At 41.8% G+C, this 26,312-nt stretch overlaps 1 protein-coding gene across 3 annotated transcripts in view; it reads left to right on the top strand.

The window, feature by feature from the left end:
- Positions 1 to 26,312, top strand: part of GLCCI1 (glucocorticoid induced 1) — a 54,650-nt gene that overhangs the window by 12,086 nt on the left and 16,252 nt on the right. For 2 of the 3 annotated variants that reach the window (XM_060248566.1, XM_060248564.1), the window contains exons 2-4: positions 3,632 to 3,783; positions 22,598 to 22,684; positions 24,002 to 24,115. In XM_060248566.1, the coding sequence (XP_060104549.1) occupies positions 3,632 to 3,783; positions 22,598 to 22,684; positions 24,002 to 24,115 (353 nt within the window). The remainder of the gene's footprint in view (positions 1 to 3,631; positions 3,784 to 22,597; positions 22,685 to 24,001; positions 24,116 to 26,312) is intronic. The other variant, XM_060248565.1, reaches the window with a different exon arrangement.

Raw genomic sequence — 26,312 nt, forward strand, 5'->3', positions numbered from 1 at the left:
AGTCGCAGAACTGGAAATAAAAATAAAGTAGAATGCCTTGGGGTTAACCTAGAAATATGCCCAGTGGATTGTTAGTTGCTCAGTAAAGCTATTGTTATTAAGATAAATATATCTTCAGGGCTCCTTCTCTTAAGAGGCACTAATTCAATATGAAGGTTGCATTATGTATTTCCACAACATGAATAGCTGCCTCATCTCTAAAAATCATGATGGGGTGAACCTTTCTGAGGTTAGCAGAATCCCTTTCTGATTATGGCAGGGGAGTATGAGGGCAGAAGAGCCAAGCTAAGAAACAAAGGTTTGATTTCTGTGTACCATGGGGGTTTCTTTCTCCAAATTTCAAGCTTTCTGTATGTGTGCTATAAATTACTGCTCCCCCTCCTCCAGCAAGTAGTTCTAAATTAAAATTTGTGTAGTGGTAGAAGAATTTAGCAAACAGTTAAGCCAGACTATTTGTATTATTTTAGAAGTATAAATATTCTTGAATATTCTGATTTGGGCTGTAACCCAAGCATTCATTAGCAGTCAAGAGGTCATGTCATTCTTTCTTTACAAACAGTTACTCAATAGTTTGAATCTTTCCTAGTTTTGTTTGCTGTGTCTAAAAGGTACTATTGCAGGTTACACAACTCCACTACTGTCTGGAATAATCTCTTGTTTATTTCAGTAATACATAGGAATCATGACTTCAAGAGCAAATGCCAAATTTCAAAACTTTGTTTAAAACTAACACTTTGACATTCCATCTAAATACAGAAAAACATTGATACTCCCAGTTCTCCCCCTATAGGTACTGTAGGTGTTGAGGTAATGCATGACTAATAGAAAAGCAAAGTACTGCAGGTTTCAGAGTAATTGTTTGAATATGTCAGGGATTGGGACAACTGTTACAGAGGTAATAAGAATTAATTCCGCACAGGGGACTTAATAAGAAGGAGTACTGAAGAAAAAATTATTTAACTTATTTACAGTATAATTCCCCTTTCTTATTGGGATTCAAGGTGGATTACCCAGAATGATTTAATACAGTCAACAAGATGGGGCAATCAGTAAACAATGAAATAAGATTTGAGTGTGTCTAAAAAACAGAACTGAAACAAAGCATAAGTGTTTACATGATATATTAAATTATGCAAAATTACATTGTAGGATCCAAATTACAGCAAACTATACACAGTAGTACAGACTAAGGATGGACATGAACTGGAAAAGTGTGGTATGTGTTGGTTCATTGCAGACCGAGCAGGTATATGGTTCGTGGCCCCCAAACCCTGTTGAAAGGAACAATAGTTCCTTTAAACAGGGTTTGCAGAAAGCCCAGAAAACAGTGTAGGCAGCTCAGCTGTTTCAGGCTGTCTTGTTCAGCCCCTTTAAAGTTTAAAGGAACTCACAGTCCCTAATAATTTATCCAGGTAACTTTGTGAAGCATTTCATACAGGGCAACCCTATTGCCTGTGTAGAAAAGTCCTCTTGAAGAAAATACAATTTTAAAGTTTAAAGGGACTGTATGAGGCCGCCTGAAACGAGCCAATGGGAGCAGACACTTCCACCAATCAACTGTTTTTCAGGCTTTCTTGTGCACTCTCTTTAGACTTTAAAGGAACTACACAAGACAGCCTGAAACAGCTAAGTGGCAGGGAGTAGGCTGCTCTCTGCTGCTCAGCTGTTTTTTTTGCAGCTCTTGTGAGAAACAAAGCAGTGGTTTAAAGGGACTCAAGCCACTGCTTTCTGCTCTGTCCACAAACTGCCATGAACTGCTTTAAAAGTTTGTGGAAGTTTGTGACTGAAGACCTATTTATTTATTTATTTGTTTATTCATTCAGTTTTTAGCCCACCCTTCCTGTAGGACAGGCTATCATAATCTTTGGTTCGCGAACCATGAACAGGGCAAAAAAATTAATAAATTTCGCTTTGTGGTTTGGTTTCTGCCCATCCCTAGTATAGACCATGGTCCATAATAATTTATCCAAGTAACTTTGTGAAGCATTTTGTACAGGGCTACACCATTGCCAGTGTAGAAAAACTCTGTTGAATAACATAATGGAACTGTTTCGTACAATCTAGTTTCTCTGAACCAGTTTTCACTGCAAAAGGAATTTGGGAGAGATAACCATAAGAATATGAGAACTCAGTAGCTGAAACACTGTTTTCAACTTCTGAAGAGCAGTCATAATGCTGAGCAGGTAACTAAAGTTTATGACTTGAGTCTGTGAAGACTTATGTAGTGTTCAGTTTTGATTCCCTCCAACCAATTATGGGAAGGAAGGAAACTGGATGTGTGTGAGGGTGAAGATGATGGGAATTGATGCTGGATAAGTGTTACTGCTTGTGTGAGGTACTAAATCCTCCATGTTGCATTGCTCAATTCAGATTTGATCTAAATACTGGTGTGGAATTAGGTAGGTCAAGCTGACTGAAGAGTAGACCTTGGGAAGGGAGTAACTTCTTCCTCCCTATATTGTCTAGGATAGTTCCTTTTCCCCTTTGTTGCTTAATGAGATGGAAACGTTTAATTGGGTGGGGTTAATCCCCTCCTTCCCATTCCTTGTTTGATGGAGCTTTTAGAAACTTAGTTTTTACTGGAGGGTTTTGCACAGGGCTGTAACCAGCAGGGGAGGCACTGAGTGCAGTGCCCATACAGAACCTGTAGCAAACCCCCCGCCCCCCGTCTTCCCTTTCAGTGATCCTGCAGATTTGATAGGGGGCACTGTCCCCAGTGCCCACTGCTGGCTAAGGCACTGGTTTTGCTCAAGTCCATTCTTCTTCAGAGGACAGTTGTGGTTTGTTTTTCTTTTCACAGTAACATCTTTGAGCTGTGGCTTGGACCCATCAGTGATTTTTACTGATTGAATAGTATTTGGGATAGTATTTCTCAAAGGTCCATTTGGTGGTAGACAATCTATGATAATATCTTAGTCCATCTTGGTAAGTTTCATCTACTCCATAGACTGGCAGCACCTCTTCAAGGTTTCAGGCAACAGTTTTACTGTGGCCACCTGATTAAAAAACTGGCTTTGCAAATTAACAACAATTTGTTAGGATGTAAACTACAATGCATGATTACCTGGGATGATGCGTAGCTCCCTTGAAGTTATCAATATACATAATATCAAGAAAACTGTATACAAATACAGATTCTTATATGAATGGTAGTAAAAGAGAAACATGGAGGTGAGGTGTAATTGAAAGTTGGTGTCTTGGTTCATATATAATGCTAAATCATAGCCATAGATTTGTAGAGCAAGTACAAACAAAACTTTGCAATTAAATCTGAAATAGCAAACTGGTTTGCTGTAAACCAGAAAATTACTGATTTGCTTGTGAGAGAGAAGAAGAATCATGTGAGAGGGGGCAGGTTTCCTTCCACATAGCATTGTGTCTGATTCAAGCCAAATTCAGCTGCATAATGCAAATGCTCTTGGCTTAATTTACCCTTGTCCATGCCTGAGTTTATGTAGATGTACCTGTCCCTTCTACTAACTGAATAGGTCATAGTTCTTATTTACCTCTTGTTCAAGGAATTAGGATGAAGTTTGAGTAAGGTGCCACACTGAAAACTGATGTGTACAGCTGAACTATTCATGACACCAACATATTAACAGTGGTACATATAAAATGTTTTCTTTTTCAGTGGACCGGCCCAAAGCCCAGCAGATCAGAACCTCTAGCACCATAAGACGAACTTCTTCTTTGGACACAATAACAGGACCTTACCTCACAGGACAGTGGCCTCGAGATCCCCACATACATTATCCTTCATGCATGAAGGATAAATCTACTCAGGTAGGCTTGAAAAGCCAAACTTGGATACTTAACAGCTAACTTATTCTAGATGGGTCGGCGGTACATAAGCATTTTGAGGGGGCATGATTGCATGGGGTCGCTTGCATTGTAATCTTTCTAAACAAACTTCTTTCTAATTCATCTTTGTTTTTCTCATTTCTTCTTTTTATATTGTATTAGCTTTTTTATTTTCTCCCACTGCTAGCATTTTGGTTGCACTAATTCTTTTGGTCAGGGATCCGTATTTTCCTGATCCTTCCTTTCTCCTAAGGCTTCTTGAACCAGTGAGTGGGTAAACAGTAGACACCCAGCTATTCTCTGGCAGTTGCGATTTTCTGCCCTTCCCAATACAAAAAGTTGAAAGTGCTATATAATGGGATTAGTACTTCCTGGGTTCAGGTAGCTGGCTCAAGGTTGACTCAGCCTTCCATCCCTCCGAGGTCAGTAAAATGAGTTCCCAGCTTGCTGGGAGTAAAGTGTAGATGACTGGGGAAGGCAATATCAAACCACCCCGTAAAAAAGTTTGCTGTGAAAATGTGATGATGAGACATCACCCCAGTGTCAGAAACGGCTGGTCCTTGCACAGGGGACTGCATTTACCTTCCACATTTAATTGAATCATTCAAAGATCTCAGACATTGTTCAGGCCACAGAATTGGGTAGCCCCTGCTGGCTTTCTACCTTCAAAAGTGCTTTATAGGTATCTAGAGGGTCCTCAGTCCTGAACCTCAGGCTAATAGCCACAAGCTCAAGAGCACTTTGACTCCTGCCTTTTGGCTTGCACCAAAGGTTTGCACCTCTGCATAAGAGGAGCCTTACAATTCAGAGGTCCATTGCCTCTGCCTCTCAGGAGTAATAGCAGAGTGTTGGTCCTACAATCAGCCCTAGGCCAATAGTCCTTGCTCAGTCAGCAGTAGATCAGATAAAAACCAAACAAGCCTAGACAAAAACATCACTCTCCTGCAGGCTACAAGCACCCACTGACCCTCAAACTCTGTCCTCCCACAAAGCAACCTCAGTTAATGCTCCCTAGTAGTTTAGGCAGTTTAGGAAAGGCAAAAAATACTTTCCTAGCAACTCTCTCCTGGGTTCTTTCTCCCAGTCCAGCTGACTGAGTACTTGCAGCACTCATGTGTGAAGATAAACACAAGGACAACTGAAAGGTTTGAGTGTCTACTGACAAGTAGGTAATTTGGGTTGTCTTTTCAGGCCACCTGCTTGAAATGGCATTTCATGAAATGCCATTGTGGGAGCTCAGCATCTTGAGATAATGGGTTGGAGCCAGACTGCATGTGACACTCTCTGCATAACACAAGTGTGTGTGTATGTGGTGGTGGTGGGGGGAGCATTTTAACTGATTTCTGTATCTTGCTGAAATGACTAGGTTGTTGTGGGAGTTCAACAGCAGAAAAATTTCATGGGCAAATGGTTCCATTAGTGGAATGTTTAGTTGATTTCCAACCTGTTGACTAAGTGCAACTTTGAAGTAGAGGATAATGCATTAGCCTAGTAATCGCAAACTTGGTGTCTAGAATGAGGATGCTAGGCTTGCATCCTCCCAACGTTGTAGCTATTTTGTGATTTCTCCCTGTGGCACCTACTCCTGATCTTAAAGCTTCCAGAAGTCCCCAAAGGCCCAATAAGGTTGGGAACGCCTGTCTTAGACCATTCTCAGTTGCTCATGGGGGAAGTGGTTGCAGTAGGTAGAATCTGTGAGGGATTTTGTGAATGTCTTTTGGTGATTGAAACTAGGAAACATGCAGTACAGTATCCATTTTCCATACCTTCTAGCAATGCATGTAGATTCTTTTGTACTTTTCCTATATGCTAGGTGGACCCTAGCCAATGCAAACTCAAGTAACTTAACTTTCTAGACCCTTTAGTAGTTTCTGATCTGCTGTAGCGTATCCTAAGGTGAAGATAAACCTATATTTCTGTGTGTAAAGCCTGAAAGCTTTGCTTTTAAGAATTTTGATCCTTGGTAGCTGGAAAGAATTTGTTCTTTCCTGCTTTTAATTGGTGCCCACCCAGCTTGCCTGAGTCCTAAATAAAAATTATGTGAGAATACTATATGCATTGTGAATTGAAAGAATTATTCAAGTTATGTTTTGACTGCCTTTTTAGTAAGATAGATCTTGAACTACTAATCCATTGTCTTTACAGTAGTTAAGTCATAGCAATACAGCACTGAAATGAGCCAGTGAAAGCCAAATTAAAATCTACCACAGAAGAAGGAGTTTCAGCATGAAGACAAGCAGATAGAATACCACTGAAAAACAATAAGTTAAAATGGAACCCGACTTCAATAACTTCTTACACACACCCAAAGTTCACAGCTTACAGCAGAACCTGTTTTAACAGCCTGATAACTGAAACATCTTGAAATCTAAAGGGGACATCTTATGAAGGCTGTAAGGATTTCCTGGTCCCTCCATTGGAAAGAATTTCACAACCTGTTTTGGACAGCAGTATGAACTTTGTTTATTGGAGGAAGGATTTCTGAAGACTATTAATCCCTCTATTGGAAATTTTGAAACTAAACAGTTGTTTGTAGTGATTTGTAATTTTTCTGGAGGGAAGAAATTATAAATTGATGTTGTTTTTGTATACACTGGTTTAAAATTGTATATATGCAAAAATCATACATAAGGATTTAAGTGTACTTGTTTTTCAGTGGTAAATTAAAATTTCCAACAATTTGAAAATCAGTATTAAGCTCCTGTTTTAACGGACAAGTAGGCAGGTAAGATTTACTAAAGTGAAGCCACTATGTAAAAAACTACATTTTCAAAATAGTCGAAGGTCGCTTTGTTCTGTGCTTCTCGTCAGGTGACATAATCCAGAGTAGGGATGGCCAAACTTGCTTAACGTAAGAGCCACCTAGAATAAATGTCAAATGTTTGAGAGCCACAAGACATGAACGTCAGATGTCTGAGAGCTGCAAGGCATGAAAAAAGGGAAGGAAAGAAGGAAGGCAAATATATGGGGGCAGGAGGGAGAGGTGGAAAGAAAACAACTTAAATTCAAATGCATTTTCCAAGCTATGGGCTGGCTTGCTTGGAGAAGTGATTTAAAGAGACAAATGCCTTCTCCAAGTTGGCTGATGGAGTGATGGGGGCTTTGAGAGCCGCACAATATGTTTGAAAGAGCCACAAGTGGTTCCTGAGTCACAGTTTGGCCACCCTGATCTTGAGTGTCTAATTTGGCACTTTTTACTCAGCGGTATTTTGTTTTGAAACTAAATAAAGTACTTTTTGTACTTCAAAGAATGGCCAACCCATTAGCAACCCATGGCCCAGATATGGTCTTTAAAGCAATTGTATTTGGTGCTTGGAAGTCCTGCCATCTTATTTAAGGTGTAGCAAATATGTTTACAGAATTGTTACTTATTTGTAGTTTCTACGCAAACCTTCATATGGGCTCTGCACCTCCGCTGGAGCTGTTCCAAACACACTAGAGATCTATCCAGGGAACTGACATTCAGTTTCTTTCTCCAAAAAGACTGGTAACTCTCTGTGCATCTCTATTCGGCTATTATTTGCCTCTGACTTTTGGAGAAACAGCAAGACAATGGGAAGGAAGGGAAGGAAGTCCCATTTTCGTTCCTTCCGTCCGTCCCTCCCCTCTCGCATTGTGACCTCTCATTTTTTTTCTTTGAACATTTCAGCAATTCTCTTTTGTGTTTTTCTGGAGGCTTTCTCCAGGTTGTAGGAAAATCGTCACAATGCTTTGGTGGCCTCCCCTTGTGGATTTTTTAAAAATTTAAATTCACACCTGAGCGGGGAGAGTCAGGATTAGATATTTGATTGCTGTCTCATGTCCCTATCTGCTTCATTTGGGAGACCCATTCATTTGGCCATGACTCAGCATTACTGTAAGGTAAAACAAGCCTATCTGCTATGTGGCATCAGCTTTATTATTGAGTCTGAGCCTTCCGAGGGGTCTTGATTATGTAGCAAACCATATTTGTGTCCTTTGAAAGCCTGGCATATAACAGTATTCACAAGCAAACAGAAAACTGATTAGCTTGCAAAATAGACTTCATCTACTTTCCCCCTGTTTTCACTTTTTAAACAGCAAAGAGTCCTGAGGCACTTTAAAGAAAAATAAATTAATGGCATAAACTTTCACAAGCTAAAGCTCACTTAACTATTTTATAACTATTTTAGTTATTTGTGGCATAATAATGGCTTGGTAGGATGAAGGGGATAAGAACCTACTTCTTTCCAGTTTATAAGAGCTTTCCTTCCTGCTCCCCAGAGGCAATACTTAATGCTCTGCAGGTGAGTGGCAACTTAAAGGCATGAAAAAGCTCTTTCAAAAAAACAAAAACAGGTTGGCCTTCCCTGCTTTAGCCTCCCTGTAGGAGTATCTCCTTGTCTACGGTAGTGTCCCCTACACTGTGAGAGTAGACATATTCACTTTCACAGAGGTGTGAAGCTGGAAAAAATGATGGTAGAAGCTATAGGGGTTTATATTCTGGCTTTTTTTTCCTTCCATGAAGGCAGAATAAAGGTATTACAGAGTATAACATTACCCTAAGAGCTTTTCTATTTCTTATGCAACTTTTAGCTTTTAAGATTGTTTCAAAAATTCTGAATTTTGTTTGGAGAATTTTTTAGTCATCTTTTCAAACAGGTAGTTAGAAACTTGTAAAAAGGCCCAGGCTTAACCAGCAAATTGAGTGGGAAATAAGTTTGCTTGGTAATGAAATCACCTTTTGTACTAACCAACGTAAGAGAAGCCATGTTGGATCACGCCAGTGGCCCATCCAGTCCAACACTCTTGTCACGCAGTGGCCAAAAAACCCCAAATGCCATCAGGAGGTCCACTAGTGGGCCAGGACACTAGAAGCCATCCCACTGTTGCCCCCCCCCCCCCAACACCAAGAATACAGAGTATTTCTTGCCTCAGACAGAGAGTTCCATCTATACCCTGTGGCTAATAGCCATTGGTGAACCTCTGCTCCATAGGTTTATCCAATGCCCTCTTGAAGCCATCTATGCGTGTAGACACAGACAAAAGCAGGGGAGAGACAAGGCACGATACAGAGACTGCCTATATTGGCAATAATATAGTTTTGCAATCTGTGTTTATATGTTTTTGCACCTTTAATTTAGGCAAAAATATTTGCTGCATCTCAGAATGGTGCTGCTTATACTTGTATTATACCATTGGTAGTGAATTTTACAAGTTCCCAGATTTTTTCCCCAAAGGTAAAAGTAAAGAATTCTGCTGCCAGTTAGTAAACAATACTTTTAGTTACTCATCAGCAAGTAACTTTAAACTACTAGGCCATTTTAATTTATTTGAGCCTGTGTTGAAAAGCCAGTAATTTAGTTCTATTCAGTGATTCACTCTTATACAAATTGATACATGGGCAAAGGGTTCTTTTACTCTCCACTTCTCCAGACTTCAGAGAGTTTAACATAGCTTTCCTCTTAAGCTGTTCAGCTATTCCAAAACACAGGAACAGAACTAGAACTCATCCACCCCAGATTAATAGCTGTACAGGTGGAGCCAGATTTCTTATTCACTTCATCTTCTCAGTTCTGTTTGCTTGAGATGCACACAAAGTGAAACTTGACAGTTCTGCTGTTCACATGGGGGAGCTTACTATGCATTGTATCTTGGCTGATTTGGAAGTACATTCTGGAGAAAGTGATCTTGGGAACACACGGTCTGGGCTGGAGGAACCTTAGGGGCTAAATGGATCCTTGGCCTCCATTGGTATGTTTTAGATAACAATTCATCATTTTGGTACCATAATGCTGAAGGTATGGATTTCTTGTACTTTACTAGAAGCAAGCATTTACAATTTACAGTGTTAAATTTCAGCATTTAGGATTACTGTGTTAACTGCTTTGAAAAATCCCAGACAAAAATCTGCATAAAATCTGCCTAGAGAAATTGGCATGTGATTTGAAATAACTTTTATGGAACCATACTAACAACTGGATTGCAGTTCTTGAACCTTTGACTTTGGAAATCTATCTTTTAAGATTCACAATTCTCTGTGGGCCTTTTTTTTTTTTCTTATCTGCTATGCATATACAGACAATTGCTTCAGTGTCCTTGAAAGCCATAGGTAGTACATACTGAACCATCTGTTTTAAAACCTATGAATACTAGAACTGGGGATAGGAGCCAGGATTTAATAATTTACGTTCTAACACTTTGAAGACACACTGCATTATCCCTTGGAGTACATGGACTTTTAACAGTCCTTAACGGTTTTTCTGAACCTTCAGCAGATTAGTAGAATGTTTCATCCACAACAGTTCTAGGTTTTTGTACTGTATGGGAAAATGGGTCTCTGTGTATGTTTTTTTGTGGTGGACGTGGAGAGGGCTGGAACTGTATGAAGAATTTGTGTATATTTAATGATGCTAAGCAAACATTTGTATAATTGGAAATATATCAAACAATGTATGTGTGTACATTTGAACTGCTATGTGCAGAGTACTACCCATACATCACCATGAATCTCTTTCCCTTTTGGGGAAGATACCACAAAATCATGGGAAAAGATCCAGTTTGGTGTAGTGGTTAAGTGCATGGACTTGTATCTGGGAGAACTGGTCTTGATTCCCCCACTCCTCTACTTGCAGCTGCTAGAATGACTTTGGACCAGGCATGGCTCTCACAGAGCTGTCCTTGAAAGGGCAGCTTCTGGGAGAGCTCTCTCAGCCCCACCTACCTCACAGGGTGTCTGTTGTGAGGGAGGAGGGTAAAGGAGATTGTAGGCCGCTTTATGACTCTGAGATTCAGAGTGAAGGGCAGGGTATAAATCCAATATTTCCTTCTACATTTGAACTGCTATATGCAGAGTACTACCCATACATCACGATACACCTCCTTCCCTTTTTGGAGGGAATACAACTAAATCATGGAAAAAGTAATTTAAGTGTTTTGAAAACTGGATAGAAATGAGAGGCAAGAGGTTGCAGCCACAGAAGGATTAAAGTATAGCTGCTTAAGCATAGTCTCATATGTTCTGTTCATGAGCAAGGTGATTGAATGGGGGGTGGCTGGACAACTCCTGGATGTTTAGATTCCTTCAAATCTTTGTTCAGGCCTGATTATGGGATTGAAATGCTAACCTGATGGATAACTTGCACTGGGAGATGAACAGAGGGGGTGAATGAATTCTGTTGATTCTCCTGGACCTCTCGAGCTTTTTGTACTATTGATCATGATATCCTTTTGAACTGCCTGTCTGGACTGCTGGGCACCATTGTGTGGTGGTTCCAATTCTAGCAAGATGGTAAGTTTCAGGAAGCAGTGCTAAGGGTCTGCTGCTTCTGTATTGTCTCTTATGCTCTTTAGCATCTACATGAAACTGCTGGGTAAGATCTGGAGATTTGAGATGGGCCCCTTGAAGGAACAGGTCTATAATCTGCCAGTGTTCTTGGACTCAGGCCTACTGCTGAATAAAGCAGGTGGCAGTTGTGGCCAGGAGTGCCTTTTACCAGCTTTGACTAGTTAACCATGTGTGCCTTTTCCTAGACAGAAAAGATCTGGCCACTGTAGTGCATGCCTGGGTTGCATCTAGATTATATTACTTTTACTGTAAAAGCAGTGTGCACTCTATGTAGGGATGCTTTTGAGAAGTGTACAGAAACTTCAATTGGTCCAGAATGCAGCAGCCAGGATATTGATTGTAGTTGGGTTGTGGGGAGTGTATAATTGCAGTTCTTGGCCCATCTATCCTGGCTTCCAATTTGTTTATGGCCATAATTCAAGGTGCAGGTCCTTCAAGGCCATGTAGGTTTTGGGACCAACAAACCTGAAGGACCACCTGTTCTGTGAAACTACCTAAAAATGGTTTTTAAATGTGGTTTATCATGTATGTTTTAAATTGTTGGCTGCTTTGTTGGCCCTTGTAAGGACAGAAAAGCAGGACACACATTTTGTAAATAAAATATTTGTAGAAGAGGAATCCTTACAGACTGAACAGAGAGGTTTTATAGCAATATATTGGTTTCTTGCAGGTGCACAGTTAGTGCTGTGAGAATTAGGAAAACACTATGAAGTCATGCAGCTGAGAATGATAGTGTGGGAAATGCACATTGCGGTCAAAGAACCAAGCTATTTCTGATACTCAAAATAATGGCTGGATGTTTCATCAGTTATGAATATGCAGCTTTAATAATAGCCTATAGTGCATATTTTTTCCTTGGGCTCCGAGAAAATATATACTGGAACTCTGAGCCAGAGAAGTAGAAAATGGAAGTACAAGTTTTCAATTTGGAGGAAACTTCTAAGCCTTTATGAGTTGGAACAGTACATTAGAATGTTGACAGGTTACAGTCAAATTATTGGATGCATTATTTATCTTCATTGATTCTGCTATAAGAATAATTTTTAGCAGCATCTTGAACTGCAGACTTGTAAAATCTCTTTATATATCATTTCTACATGCTTGGATTGAAAAGATAATTGATTCCACTGTAGTACTGTTAGTCTCCTTTAAAATGAATGGTGCTTGACTTATTCTTCACTGAACTAATGTTGCTGTGGCTGGCAGTGCAATTCTGGGGACTGCTGAGCCAGAGGTGGGCAGCCACTACAAAAAATTGCCCTGCTGGTTTGTTCCCTAAAGACATTCTGCAGGGGGAGAAATAAATAGCAAGTGTACTGTAGCAATCACAGCAACACCCACCTGAGAGTGGGAGACAATGACACCCCTGTGAGTGGCACACACAGGCACAGCCAGTCAACACCCAGTGATCCAGCTACTGCCCCTGGATACTACTTCTCCCAAACATGAGAGCCAGTAGACAGCGAGGGATGGTCCAGCAACAGTGGCCCAAGGGGTTGGGCACCTATTTGTTGAGTTTATTTTTTAAATTAACTTCTAGATAGCATTTACAGACTGTTTGTCATGGTCACTTTGCAGTTATGTAGAGCCAAACCCAAACTTGACAGTGAGCCTTCCAGAGACTTCTGTCTGTGTTCACCATGTTTGTCTTCTGGGCCTTAGAATCAACTTTTAGTTTCTGATCTATAATCTGTTGTTGAAAACTCTGCTAACCCCTGACCTAATGGTTCTCAAGCTACAGTTCCCAAGCTTCTTTGGGAGGTTTCATTACAGATAAATTGGTATTGCAGACATAGCCTAAGAGCATCCAGTTGTCTGCATTAGTGCAATAAAGGATATCATTTGACCCTTGCTCAGCAGAATTGCATGAATGCATGAGGCTGTCTTATTCTGAATCAGACCCTTGGTCCATCAAACTCAATATTATCTACTCAGATTGGCGGCAGCACTCCAGGATCTTAGGATGATCCCTTGGGCTGAGGTCTTTCACATTACCGCCAACCTGATCCTTTAACTGGAGGTGCCAGGGATAGAACCTGGGACCTTCTGCACGCCAAGCAGATACTCTGCCAGTGAGCCCCAGACCCTCCCCTTAATTCAAGCTTAACCTTCATGGTGCTGGTTTTTTGTTGTTTTACAAAAAAATTGTGTACAGGGAGCACAAAATGGGCTGTATAAATCTTCCTTAGGCAAGTGAAGAACCTAAATGACCTTGCCACAATAAAGGAGATCTATTAGTTTTGGTTCTTGTGTTATCTGGCACCTTGGTCTGCTAGAGGAGCAATGCACCTTGAACAGCTGACATGGGGTCATGGCATATTTGTCCCCCCCCCCCCAGTAAATCACCCCATTTTGGTCTTCTCTAGATACTTCCTGTTTAAGAGTCAAAAGCAGACTGGGCTTCCATCGTGTATAGAAGGAAGATGGATCAGAACCAGTAAAAAGAGTACAATTTCCATGTCCATCATACCCTCACAATTTCTGACTACTTGTGATACATCATTGCCTTGGTGCAGTTGCTCCTTTCTTCACCAGCAATCACTGATTTCCTTAATTTATAACTTTTCTTTCCAATGGGGACCCAAAGTGGGTTACAATATTTTCCTTCTCTCCTCTTCTCCAGTTTGGTGTAGTGGTTAAGTGCGCATACTCTTATCTGGGAGAACCGGGTTTGGTTCCCCACTCCTCCATTTTCACCTCCCAATGGCCTTGGGTTGGCCATAGCTTTCATAGCAGTTGTCCTTGAAAGGGAAGCTGCTGTAAAAGCTCTCTCAGCCCCCATCCAGCTCACAGGGTGTCTGTTATGGGGGGGGGGGAGGATAAAGAAGATTGTGGCCGCTCTGAGATTCAGAGTATAGGGCGGGATAGAAACCCAATATCTTCATCTTCTTCCCTTTACAATATCAAGCTTGCTAGGTAAGTTAGGTGGTATGTGTTTGACTGACTCAAAGTCACCCAGTAAGCTTTCATGGCAGAATGAGGATTTGAACCTGGGTTTCCTGGATATGAATCCAATTCTTAACACCCTGCTGCCATGCATATTTTTAAAGTGAAATTATTCTGCATAAGCTTGTTTAGGCTTATACTGTGAGGCCCTTTCTCCCTCAGAGGCAGAGGACATCTGAATGGGTTATTCCCATGATCCTCTAGGGAGGCAGAAACTTTTTTCTCCTTCCTTTTGGCAGCTTGGGATAACCCAGCCCCTTCAGTTTTTGTTCCTGCCTCTAAGGGAGCAGCAGCATCTAGTACAGACTTAGCCTAGTTAGCGATTTTTTCTTATTCTAATCCCTTCCTAATTCCTCTTTCTAAATCTAAACAATACTTTTTCCTCTATTCACTGCCGTTCTGCTTCTCTTCTTACCTTCTTTTCTCTTCCCCCGCTCTCTGCTTCGGCGGGTGTAAGAGGGGGTTCCATCAAACTAATGGCGGCAAGAGAGCAGTCCAACGGGTTCCTCTCAGAGGAGGAACAGGAGTAGCAGCCGCGTTTGCGGCAATGCCGAGGGACAGTGGGGCCGACTTGCCTTCCGGGGCTTGATCGCGCCAGCCACAGTAACACTGCGGATGACACATGCAGTGGCTGAAAAAGACATCAGGAGCAGGAGGCTGCTTCCCCTTCAGGGGTTTCGGCGGCAAGCAGCAGCGGCCATTTGCAAGCGGGCAAATCCAAGGCCATTTTTTCCTGTGTTTTCACGGTGGTGCTGGGACCGGTGGAGACTCTTTCGTTCCTGAAGGCCCTCTTCTGGACCAGGACGGGTTGCTGGTGCTTCAGGCTGGTAATGTACGCGCGGCTACCGGAACCCTCAGCCCAGAAACCATCCAGACCCTTGCCCAAACTATGCAAGCCGAAATGACTTAAGTTTTGAGCTAGGGTGGCGTGGAATCTTTCCCCAATGTAAACTCTCACCTCCCTCGATCTGGTCATCATTGGCCTACCAAGGTGGCTAGAAAAACCACTACCACCACCAGAAATAACCAGGAGTCTGGGCCTGATTCTTCTGAGTCAGAATCAGAGGTGGAGGGGAGGGAGGAGGGGGAGTTCCTCTCTGAAGAGGATAATGATGAGGTACAGGTGCCTGAGTATGCTAACCGCTTCTTCAAGGCAGAGGGCTATCAATACCTCTTATGTAAAACTCTCAGGGCTCTTGAGATACAGGAGTTACCCTTTGAGGAAGACCCAAAGGCCTCTAGCGCCAAGAAATTGAAGTCTAGAACAAGTGGCAATACTGGATTTCTTCCCAGACTGGCAACTACACAAAAAGTTTTTTCTTTTCCGGACTCTTTTGAAAGACAGCTCAGAGCCGAATGGGACAAACCTGCAGCTAATAAGTAGTTCCCACAGCTTGTAAAAAACTCTATGCATTACCAGAATATACAGACAAGCTTCTTCAGGTCCCAGCGATAGATGGGCCAGTGGTGGCTCTACAGTCTTCGGACCTTTTGTCTGAGGATGGTCCTGGCAACATCAGGGATGGCCAAGATAAAAAGGCTGATGTGGCCTTAAAGAGGCTCCACGAGTCCATTGCCATGATAGTAAGGGCAGCTTCCATAGCCTCTCTGGTATCCAGAGCTACCATTGTGTGGATAAGGAAACTTATTCAAATTCTTCCCGAAAATAACCGACGCCTTCTGGAGGGCTCCACCCGAATTTTGAAAGCAACGTCCTTTACAGCAGATGCCACCTTGAACATTATTTCCTTTGCCTCAAGAACTATAGCTTCTACGGCTGTCACAAGAAGATTGCTTTGGTTTAGAGCATGGTCAGAGATCTTCTCTCTAAGTCCCTGGTCTCAGCCTACCCTTTTCAAGGCAATTGCCTGTTTGGAGAGTCTTTAGAAAAGATTCTAGTGGAGACAAAAGAAAAGAAAAAAGCCATGCCACATTCCTTAAAGCCTCCTGATAAATGCAACTAACATCCATTTCGCTCACAACACACCCTCTCCCAGTTTCGACCAGACAATAAGCGGTCCAATTGGGAGTCATCTTGACTCCAGATTTCGCAAGAACAACTTCTCCAAGTCTGACAGACAGGACAGGGACAACAGGCCCAAACAAGCCTAACTCCAAGTCCCTGTGGGAGCCCAACTGCTTCATTTTCTTCTGACATGGCAAGCTTCTTGGGCGGACTCTTGGGCTCTAGAAGTAATTTCTCTAGGTTACACCATCAAATTCCACAAGATTCCTCCCCACAGGCTTCATAAGATCTCCACTGGCTTAAAGTCGAAATAAGAGATCAATTACATTCAGAGCCATACACCACCTTCTAGACATACAAGCCATTGAGTCGGTACCTCCTGCGGAACGGGGCCTTGGAGTCTACTCCATTTTGTTCACAGTTCCCAAGAAAAATGGGGACTGGAGAGCAATTCTGGGCCTCAAGTTACTCAACCATTATGTCAAGCTACGACACTTTCGTATGGAAACTCTGAAGTTCATAATGGACTCTCCTCCCGGGCGAGTTTCTGACCTCTATAGATCTCACAGAGGCTTACCTTCATGTCCCAATCCACCCAGCACACAGGCGTTTCCTTCGGTTTATGATGGAAGATCAACATTTTCAGTATCGAGCCATGCCATTAGGCCTATCAACTGCACCCAGAGTCTTTTCCAAGTTACTTGTCAATCCAGTAGCACATCTCTGGAAGCCGGGTAGCCACATCCAGCCTTATCTGGATGATCTCCTGGTTTGCTCCAATTCCAGAGCCAGTTCACTACAGGATACAGAGGCTACGATCAGGTGCCCTTCAGCAGCATGGTTTCCTAGTCAATCTATCCAAAAGCTCCCTCATTCCTTCTCAGAGGATTGAGCACTTAGGAGCGATCATCGACTCCCAGATAACCTCACTGTTTCTGCCAGTGGCCAAGGCCAGGAAGATTCACGCCTTGGCACAGAGGGTGATCAAGGATCCAACATCACTTCTCATGACGCTAGCCAAGCTCATGGGCCTCCTGGTTTCGTGCATAGAGACTGTACAATGGGCACGATTGCACTCCAGGCCTCTCCAAGGTCTCCTACGTCCCTACCAGATGGCCATAATGGAAAGGCAACATATGGACATCCAGGTTCCAAGGAAGGTGAAAATCTGTCTTCTGTGGTGGACACAACTGAACAACCTGCAACAGGGATGGAGGTTCCTGTTTCCAACCTCAATGGAACTGTTCACAGATGCAAGCTTACAAGGATGGGGAGCAGACAGACTCCTTCCCATCATTGTACTCGAGCGCAAAGCAATCAGACTAGCCCTCGCACACTTCAGTCACAGGCTTCAGAATCAACATGTGTGGTGAGGACCAACAACTTCTCTGCCAAGACTTACCTGAACAAGCAGGGAGCATCCAGGTCTTCTCACCTTCACAAAAAAGCAATGAGAATTCTTCAGTGGGCAGAGCAAAATCTAGCATCCATTTGAGCCGAGCACATCAGGGGAGTGGTCAGCGTTCAAGCGGACTGGCTAAGCAGGGAAGCCATATCTGAAGGGGAATGGTCCATCAATCTGAGGCTGTTCCGTCTAATTTGCCAACAGCGGGGGAAACCATTAGTGGACTTGTTTGCATCTCACACGAACCATTTACTTCTCCATTTCTTTACAAGATACTACCATCGGAACGCGGAAGAAATAGATGCCCTGACGTCTCCGTGGCCGAGAGGTCTGGTATACGCATTCCCTCCTCTTCCATTGATTCCCAGGGTGATGGAGCTCAGTGCAGAGGTCATCTTCATAGCTCCGTATTGTCCCCGTTGTCCATGGTTCTCGACGTTACATCTCCTCTCGGTTCAAACACCATTCACAAATCCCATAGCTCCGGACATGTTGCATCAGGGTCCAATCTGGCATCCCAACCCAGAGTGGTTTTGCCTGACCGCTTGACGATTGAGCAGGACTCGTTATTACAGCTAGGTTATTCACCTGCGGTGACAGACACCCTCCTTGCAGCTCACCATCCTTCTATAATTTGAATATACAATATGACCTGGAAAGCCTTCGTTTGTTGGTGTAGACGAAAGAAGACTGACCCATTGCAGCCATCAGTAGCAGTTATTCTGACCTTCCTGCAGGATGGTCTTCTCTCAGGTCTCAAGGCCTCTACACTGCGACGACAGTTGTCCACGGTCTTGCCACCGGTTGGGGGCCACAAGTTATCCAGACATCCACACATTCAGATGTTTCTTGTTGGGGCTACAGCCAAGACTCCTCCACAGGTACACCATTTTCCTACATGGAGACTCAATACTGTTTTAACAGCATTGACCAAGGCTCCGTTTGAACCATTGCAGGATGTGAGGTTACGATGGCTCCGCATGAAGGTCTTATTTTTGGTTGCCATAACCTCTGCACGGAGAGTTTCAGACCTGGGAGCATTATCCATCAAGACAGGTCTGTGTGTTTTCCATAAGGACAAGGTGGTTCTTCATACTGATCCTACCTTCGTTCTAAAAGCAGCCTCAGTTTTTCATCGAACACAGGAGATCTGCTTACCTACCTTTTGCCCTCAACCCAAGCATCCTAAGGAATTTCTGTGGCACACTTTGGATGTCAGAAGGGCATTAAAGATTTACATTGCAAGAACTGAAATATTGAGGAAGACGGATCTTCTATTTATTAATATTTGTCAACCTAGGCTGGAGGACAAAATGTCTAAGAGCTCCATCAGTACTACCTTGAGAATGTGCATCATGGAAGCATACAAGGCAATGAAACTTCCGGTCCTGAATAATATCATAGCTCATTCCTTGCATAGTGCCTCCACAAACACAGCCATACTGAATCGTTCATCAGTTGAGGAAGTCTGCAAGGCAGCCACGTGGTCGTCTATCTCCGTGTTTACCAGACACTATAAGATACATTCATTAGCATCGGCTGATGCAGCATTCGGAAGAAAGGTCTTACAGCACGTTGTATACTCGAGCAGAAAACGATGATGACCCACCCATCTAGGGACACAACTCTGGAACGTCCCATTCAGATGTCCTCTGCCTCTGAGGGAGAACGGACCATTGGACTTACCGTGAGGGGTCGTTCTCCTCAGAGGACATCTCACCTTTCCCATCTTCATCATCGTTTACTTCTCACTGTACCTTTCTTCTCAATCTGTACTATGAGGTTGATCTCAGTATATCATTTCTGAATGTTACCGCTGTTATGTTCTGTTGTTAGTAACAGTTATTCAGTTATATTACAGTTTAGATGAAAGATAGCTGAAACACGGCTTTTCAGAGTTCCAAAACTAAAGGGGCTGGGTTATCCCAAGGCGCCAAAAGGAAGGAGAAAAAAGTTCCTGCCTCCCTAGAGGATCATGGGGATAACCCATTCAGTTGTCCCCTTGTCCTCTGAGGAGAAGGACCCCTTACGGTAAGTCCAATGGTCCGTTCACTGCTTGCTGCAAGGATGGGTTATCTGGCAGCACCAGTATGAGGTGTTAACTGTTACACTAGCACGTGACATGGGAGACTGATTTTAATTTAACTTTTTATAGTAACTGGTTTCAAAGCTCACAACTTTCTTTTCTTTTTTTCTGATTTCTGTTCAATTACATGTCAATGGGAATCAGACTTGGACTGCATTGCTGCCTGCTGGTATTTTAGCTTTTTGTATCTTCCTTACAGCTGGGTAGTTGAGTAGAAATGACGAGCTAATAGCTGATCTGCATGCTGCCTATTTTAAATCACCATTTCAGATATTTCTTATGTGTAGTAGTCAAGACCAGTGCAAGAATAATTTGTCCCAAGCTGGAATGATGTATTTGATTGGAGTTTGTGTGCTTGCATTTAAGTACGTTGATTTAATTCTCCACATTGTTCTCAGTTCTGACAGATGTTGCCGGTTCATTAGACTTCCCGTTTGGGGAGGGGAGAGGAGTGAAGCTCCTGTCATAGTTGGCATTTGTGACTGCATTTCCCCAGTTGGCATAGCAGAGCACTCTAGCCTGAGCTGACTGCTTCACAGCCACTGAAGATGGATATTTTAAAGCTTTTACCCCTTTCTGCTAAAAAATCAAAAACTTCTATGTTGGTTCACAACCATAAGAGGATAAAATAATTTTAAAACAAAACTACAAAATAAAGATCAAAAGCAGCTGTAAAATATGCTTACTAAATTGTTAAAAGTACAGAAAAATAGGCTGATCTTTACTGTTTAAAAGCAAGTACAGATGCCAAGTGAACACGTCTGAGGAGAGAAAGCACTGTGTTGTAAATACAGCAGTTGTGTGTTGCTATCTTTCCTGCCATTCCACAGCAGTTTGTCTCTGTCATGCGTCTGTGTGAAACTGCAGGTGTGAAACTTAAAAGAATAGGGGAGCAAAGGATAGAGTGGTAATAATGCCTTATCTGTGGACAACTTTTAATTTCATTTGGTGGTTTAGAGAAGCTGTTCACTGCACAGCCAAAATATATGAGCATGCTTTCTGCATGTTGAGTAGGGATGCAGTTGAGAAGCCACTTGGTTCTGCAAAAGATGTTAGATATAAGGGGTCTACAATCTTTTTGAGCCTGTGGGCATATTTGGAGTTCTGACATGGCATGGTAGGGGCAGCCACAAAATAGCTGCTGTAGAAGGTGAAGCCAGCCACAAAATGGTTGCCAAAGCGTAACTTCAGTAACACAATATGGTGCTGTTGTGGCAGCTGCTGCCAAAGCAACATTTTAAAAAATCTACAGTGCTAATCAGATCTCCAATAGTTAGTCAGAAGCTTTGCTGAGCCAAACCCCTACCTGGCTCCTTCCACTTCTTAAAAACACTTTGTGGTTGCCGGAAAAGGTGTCAGCAGGCACCATGGAGCTCATGAGCACCACATTGAAGTCTCCTGATGAAGATATTCTGGAACTCTGCAGTGTTCTGTTCCCAGCGTTACAATTTTCTGTACAAATGTCAGTAGATCCTCTGCATTTTTAACAGTCTAAGAAATGATACGTAAAGCATTTAGAGTGGCTTATAAGGAATAGGTATAATCATACATAGTGCTAAAAGAAGCCTAAATATACTGGCAAAACTCATTTTGATTTTTAAGAAAAGTCCAATATAATATAAAGGCCTAAGTTTGTTGCATTGCTTATGGGCTTGCCATGGCTGCTGTGGAACAGATGTGCACTGGGAGTTGCACATAGAAAGGCAGCTTTTTTTGTTTTTGCTTTTTTTTGCCATCAAGTGATAGCTGATTTATGGCAATCCCATGTGGAGGTTGGGGTTCAAGGCAAGAAATGGTCAGAGCTGGTTTGCCATTGCCATCAGTGTTGAGACCATGGACTTCTTGGTGGACTCCCATCCAAATACTAACCAGGGCTGAACCTACTTAGCTTCTGAGACAAGAGGAGATTGGGCTACCTTGGGCTATCCAGGTCAGGGCAAAGGGGGCAGGCGGGCTTAAGCCTCTGCATTATTTTGTTCATCCAAAATGGCCCTTGCAGAGCTGCCATTTGCCTTGTTGGGCAAATTTATGTAGAGTACGTCAGTACCATGTAAGCTTCCCCAGTGGACTAAACCCAGGAGCCATTTCTAGTTAAGATGAAGATTTAAGCCATCCTATCCATGCAGTGCTGATCACAGTTTGCCTAGAAAATCACTTTTAACTCTGAGCATGTGTCTGTTCAACAGGAACTGGGACAGACCTGTAAACAGTGTAACATGAGTTAGGCTTTTAGATACGGTACTGAGTGAAGAGGGTTTGTGTTTCCAAATAGCTTTGAAAAGCTCCGCTCTTCAAGGTTTCTAATTGTTTTAAAAATAAATTTATGCAAATGTACAAGTTTGATCCGTCACCTCCATAGATTGACCAATTTGAATTAAAAAAAATAGAATGTCTAACCCCAGCCCTCTTCTCTTTAACTTTCTTTAAAGTAGAATTTAATGGTTTATGGTCTGAATCTATATTTTGCATTTGCATTGAGGCTCTTTGCTGCTTCTAGACAAATACCCCCTTTGTTTTAAATCTTTTCACATATGCTTCTGTTCATGTGGCTCAACTTGCTTTTCCAATCAGTAGTTTCAACATAGCGGATGTAGTGTAGGAAAAAGTGGGGGATCAGGCAGGAGCATAGTTTAAATACTGCTAAATTGCATGGTCTGTTCTGTTTCTGGTTATGAGTTCTTAATTTTGTGCATGTTCTCTACAAGCATTCATGACTTCAGCTGGCAATGATGAGAATGCACAAATATAAATAACAGTTCCTTGATTTTCTAAAAAGTGTTAACTAACAAGTGATTAACAAAGTATGGGGAAGTGTTCTTGTGTGTTTGTAGAGAGCTGGTTTGGTAATAACCTTACCCATGAAGTTACTCTGTGGCTTAAGTTAACTGCATTTTTGTCAGCCTCCACCTTGGTAATATGAGGGCAACAATATTGTTTCTGCATTGTTGGAAGAAGATGTCCTATGAAGTACTTTGAACACTCAGGAGAGCTCTATGTAAATGCTACATGGTGGATTTAACAGTACTAGTATGAAATAAGAATAAGCAATGGTGCCAAATCATACCCTGTTGGTTTTTGTTTGTTTAGACACCTAGCTGTTGGGCAGAAGAGATATTAGAAAAGAGATCTCATCAGCGTTCAGCTTCATGGGGGAGCGCTGATCAACTAAAAGAAGTAAGTGCTTAAGCTTGGTGTAGAAGGTCCCCCAGTTATTGCAAGTTACAGTAAATGTGGTTGTTGAGTGTTTTCTGAGGAAAGAGCATGACAGGTTTCTTCTCCCGTACAGAACCTTCAGGGTGGATTGGCTAAGCATTGAGGAGTCAGCATAGATGCCCCTGATAAGACTAGTGTGCAAACAATACTGCATTATAGTGTATTATGACATCCAATGTGTACGTTGTCTCTAGTGAGGTGTGGAATGCCCCCACAGTACACCTGATCTATCATTTAGTGCTCATTATCTGACTCTGCTTAATATAAAATCTGTTTAAGACATTAAATTCTGAAAATAGGAAGCAACTATATAAGGAATACACCATTGATTTTTGTATGCACAGCTGATGTCATGAACTGTTGTATGATTGTAGATACTCTAAAAATGGAATTTGAACTTTTTTCAAAAAGTGAATGTAACATACTGAAGGATCTGAATTGCAGGGACAGATGAAGAGCACTTTATTTAGCCAGCTTGACGGGCTTCATAAAAGGCCAACATTTTTGAAGGGCTAATCATTAAAGAATGGTAAAAAAGTTGTTATTGGTACTGAGAAGTGTAACTACTGCAAGAAGAAGGGGGAAAAATCCTAAGTGTTATTTTGATACTTCGCACATTCTGTATTTAGCTGAACAGTGACACATTCAGTTTTTATGAAAAAGAGCACATTCTGTGGATCAAGAGCCTGGATTTTTTAGCTTTTGTTAACTAGCATTGCTACCTGGCTGTGTATTTGTAAGTCATCTCAAATGAGCCAGTGTTTTCTCTGGGAGAGGCTGTGACTCTCATCAACCTCATGGTCCTGTCTTTTTATGTTTACATAAGAGGAAATCCAGCATTTATGGTTAGAAATACCTCATATGCTCTGTGAATATGAAGTGTCACAATAATGAGATTACATCTTTATCTTGCAAATGAAGTCTGGTAATCGTTGCAGAATTAGTTCATCATTTTTCTAAAGTAAATATCTGTATTACATATATGTATGTATCTTTAGGATTGTTGTCGTTGTTGAATATATCACATTGTATTTTCAGGCATATCATAAAAAGCAATCTTTCCTTTTCACCTAAACTTCATAAATCAGTTCTCTTTATAAATGAGATTTTATACCCATGATTGAATTTCATGAATCAATAAACAATAATAAAATTTCATACCCATCTCCATAGAATGATATTGTAGATGTTTTATTTAAGGCAGGCACTGCTAGCCTGATGTGAATGTTCTCTGTTCCATACCTGCTCTTATTTGGTTTTGTCTCTTCTTCCTCCCAGATTGCCAAATTGAGGCAGCAGCTCCAGCGCAGTAAACAGAGTAGTCGTCACAATAAAGAAAAAGAACGTCAGTCACCTCTCCATGGCAACCACATAGCAATCAATCAGACTCAGGTAAGTAGATCACTGCATTTTCAGAATTAAGAGTGAACAGTTCTTTTCTAGTTCTGAATGCCTGTCCGTGTCTTAAGTGATATTTTACAGTATGAATTCTAAAAGAAATTGTAGCCTGATATTAGCTTCATGCAATGCAAAGTAGAAGAACTGCTATAACTAAATGGGTAATGCACTAAAAGCTTTGTTATCTGGCACTTGATTATCTAGAATATTCAGCTAACCCAGAGGGCAAGCTTCTCCTCCTTAGCCACCATACCTTTGTGTCTTCTGGCCCACTTTCACCTCTCCATAGTGTCTGGAGCTGTTGGGCTTCTGAAAGATGGGGCTGCCAGCTGACCATTCCTGAGTGCCTCCTTCCCTCTCAGCCAGCCTCAAGATGTTGAGAGCCAGTTCTTGTAGAGTGCTCCTGGGCAGGTTGCCTGCCTAGTGTGTAGAAGAGCTTGGTGGAAAGAATAAGGATCCTGCAGGGTTGGGGGCTTTTATTATGCAATTCCCAACAGGGTGCGACTTGGTTGCTCCTTTTTTTTTCTGGGTACTGAGTGCAAAGCAATGAATTTGGGTATCTAACTCATTTGATTGATCAGCAGTTTCCATTCCCCATTAGAGCTGGTTACATAGCTTTAGTCCCCCTGCCCTGGGAATCAGTATAAGGAAGATACTAGGACATCATCATTTATCAATAGCAGCCTTCCCAAATCCCTAATTTGGCAGTATGGCAAAGCGCTATTTTTAACCTGGCTTTCTAAAAATGCCCTTTCCTTTCCCCAGAGTTCATTGTTTCTCAATAATATTTTTGAACATAAGTATCTGTCACAAAGTTAATAGATACCATGGAGCCCTACACTTCTGTTCATCCCTTCCTATTATGATAAAAGTAGATATTTTATTTCATAATTTTCTGAGAAACACAAATGGGTCTTGGTAAAACTTTTGAGAAGAGTGTGTGTAAAACTCAGTATTGTTTCCTTGAAGCCTCTGAGAAAAATATCGTAAGGATTGTTCGGACACTGGCTATAATATGGAACAACTGAGAACTGTAGACAGGATAGAAGGCTTCCCTAACGCTCATTTAACAGCAACTGAATCTGACTCATTTTTGAAAGGTTTTCTTCCAGAAAATGTTTTTCTTCTACTGGTCAGGTTAATATTTTTTTTAGTTCAGCCTTCTGTCAGTTTTTGTTTTCTGGACCCCACTCCCCGGGGAGGGATGTGTGTGTGCTTATTTTCTTGTGGCATAGTGGTCATGTTAAAGATATACCAGAGCTATGTAGGCAGATATTTTGAATTGTTGTTTTTCTCCATTGATGACTTAATACACACTAGTGACATTTAGGAAACATTTCTAGTAATATGCTGTTCTGTTTATGTACATTATGGTTCCAGAATCTCAGTAGGTTAGCAGCTGACTCAGGTGTACAGGAAATAACTTGAGGATTGCTTTGCAAGTGTTCCAGGTCATTTGATGCTGTTTCGCCTACAGCAGTATTGAAAGCCTTTGTATCTAGTCATTAGTACAAAATGGAAATTATTAAAGGATATTTACATGATTTGAAATTAATAACAAGGTATCAGTCTTAACCACTTCTGATAATAGTGAAAACAAATCCTAAAGAGATTGTAATCAGTTCAGTATTGGACACACTGGATAGATGATGGCTCCTATTCCTATTCTACTACTCCACTGAACAAAGTTTGGAGGCTTTTTCCAACCCACAGAGCCTCCCAAAAACTTAAGGTGCTCTTATGTTGGAGGATGAGCCATTTAAGTTTGAGGAAGGCTCTTTGGATGCCGGTTGGATCCACTCCACCATCTTTCTCATCCTGGATTGGCTTGCATTGATACAGATGTGGTAGTGTTACAAGTGAAGCAAGTGGGACAGGTCAGACCATGTTGTTGCAGACCATGTTGCTGCTTCTGGTCAAAGAGCAAGTATAAACTGGGTCTGTGGTTGTCAAATCTGTTTAATAATGTCTTTGGTTCTCTTATGTCAAAAACACAAAATTATAATCTGTGACATGGAGATATTATGTCCTTTTACCTGATCCAGTAACCTGATAGCTGAGGCACTGAGCCCATAGTATTTGGGTTTTAGACTTGTGCGTTAAAGTGGATTAGCTCTTTTAACCTTAACCTCCATGAATTGGCATCCTCTGAAGTGCTCTTGGATTCAAACACTAATGCCAGTTCTGGAAC

This window comes from Heteronotia binoei, chromosome 10, assembly GCF_032191835.1.
Source record: "Heteronotia binoei isolate CCM8104 ecotype False Entrance Well chromosome 10, APGP_CSIRO_Hbin_v1, whole genome shotgun sequence".
In the NCBI taxonomy this organism is placed as follows: Eukaryota; Metazoa; Chordata; class Lepidosauria; order Squamata; family Gekkonidae; genus Heteronotia; species Heteronotia binoei.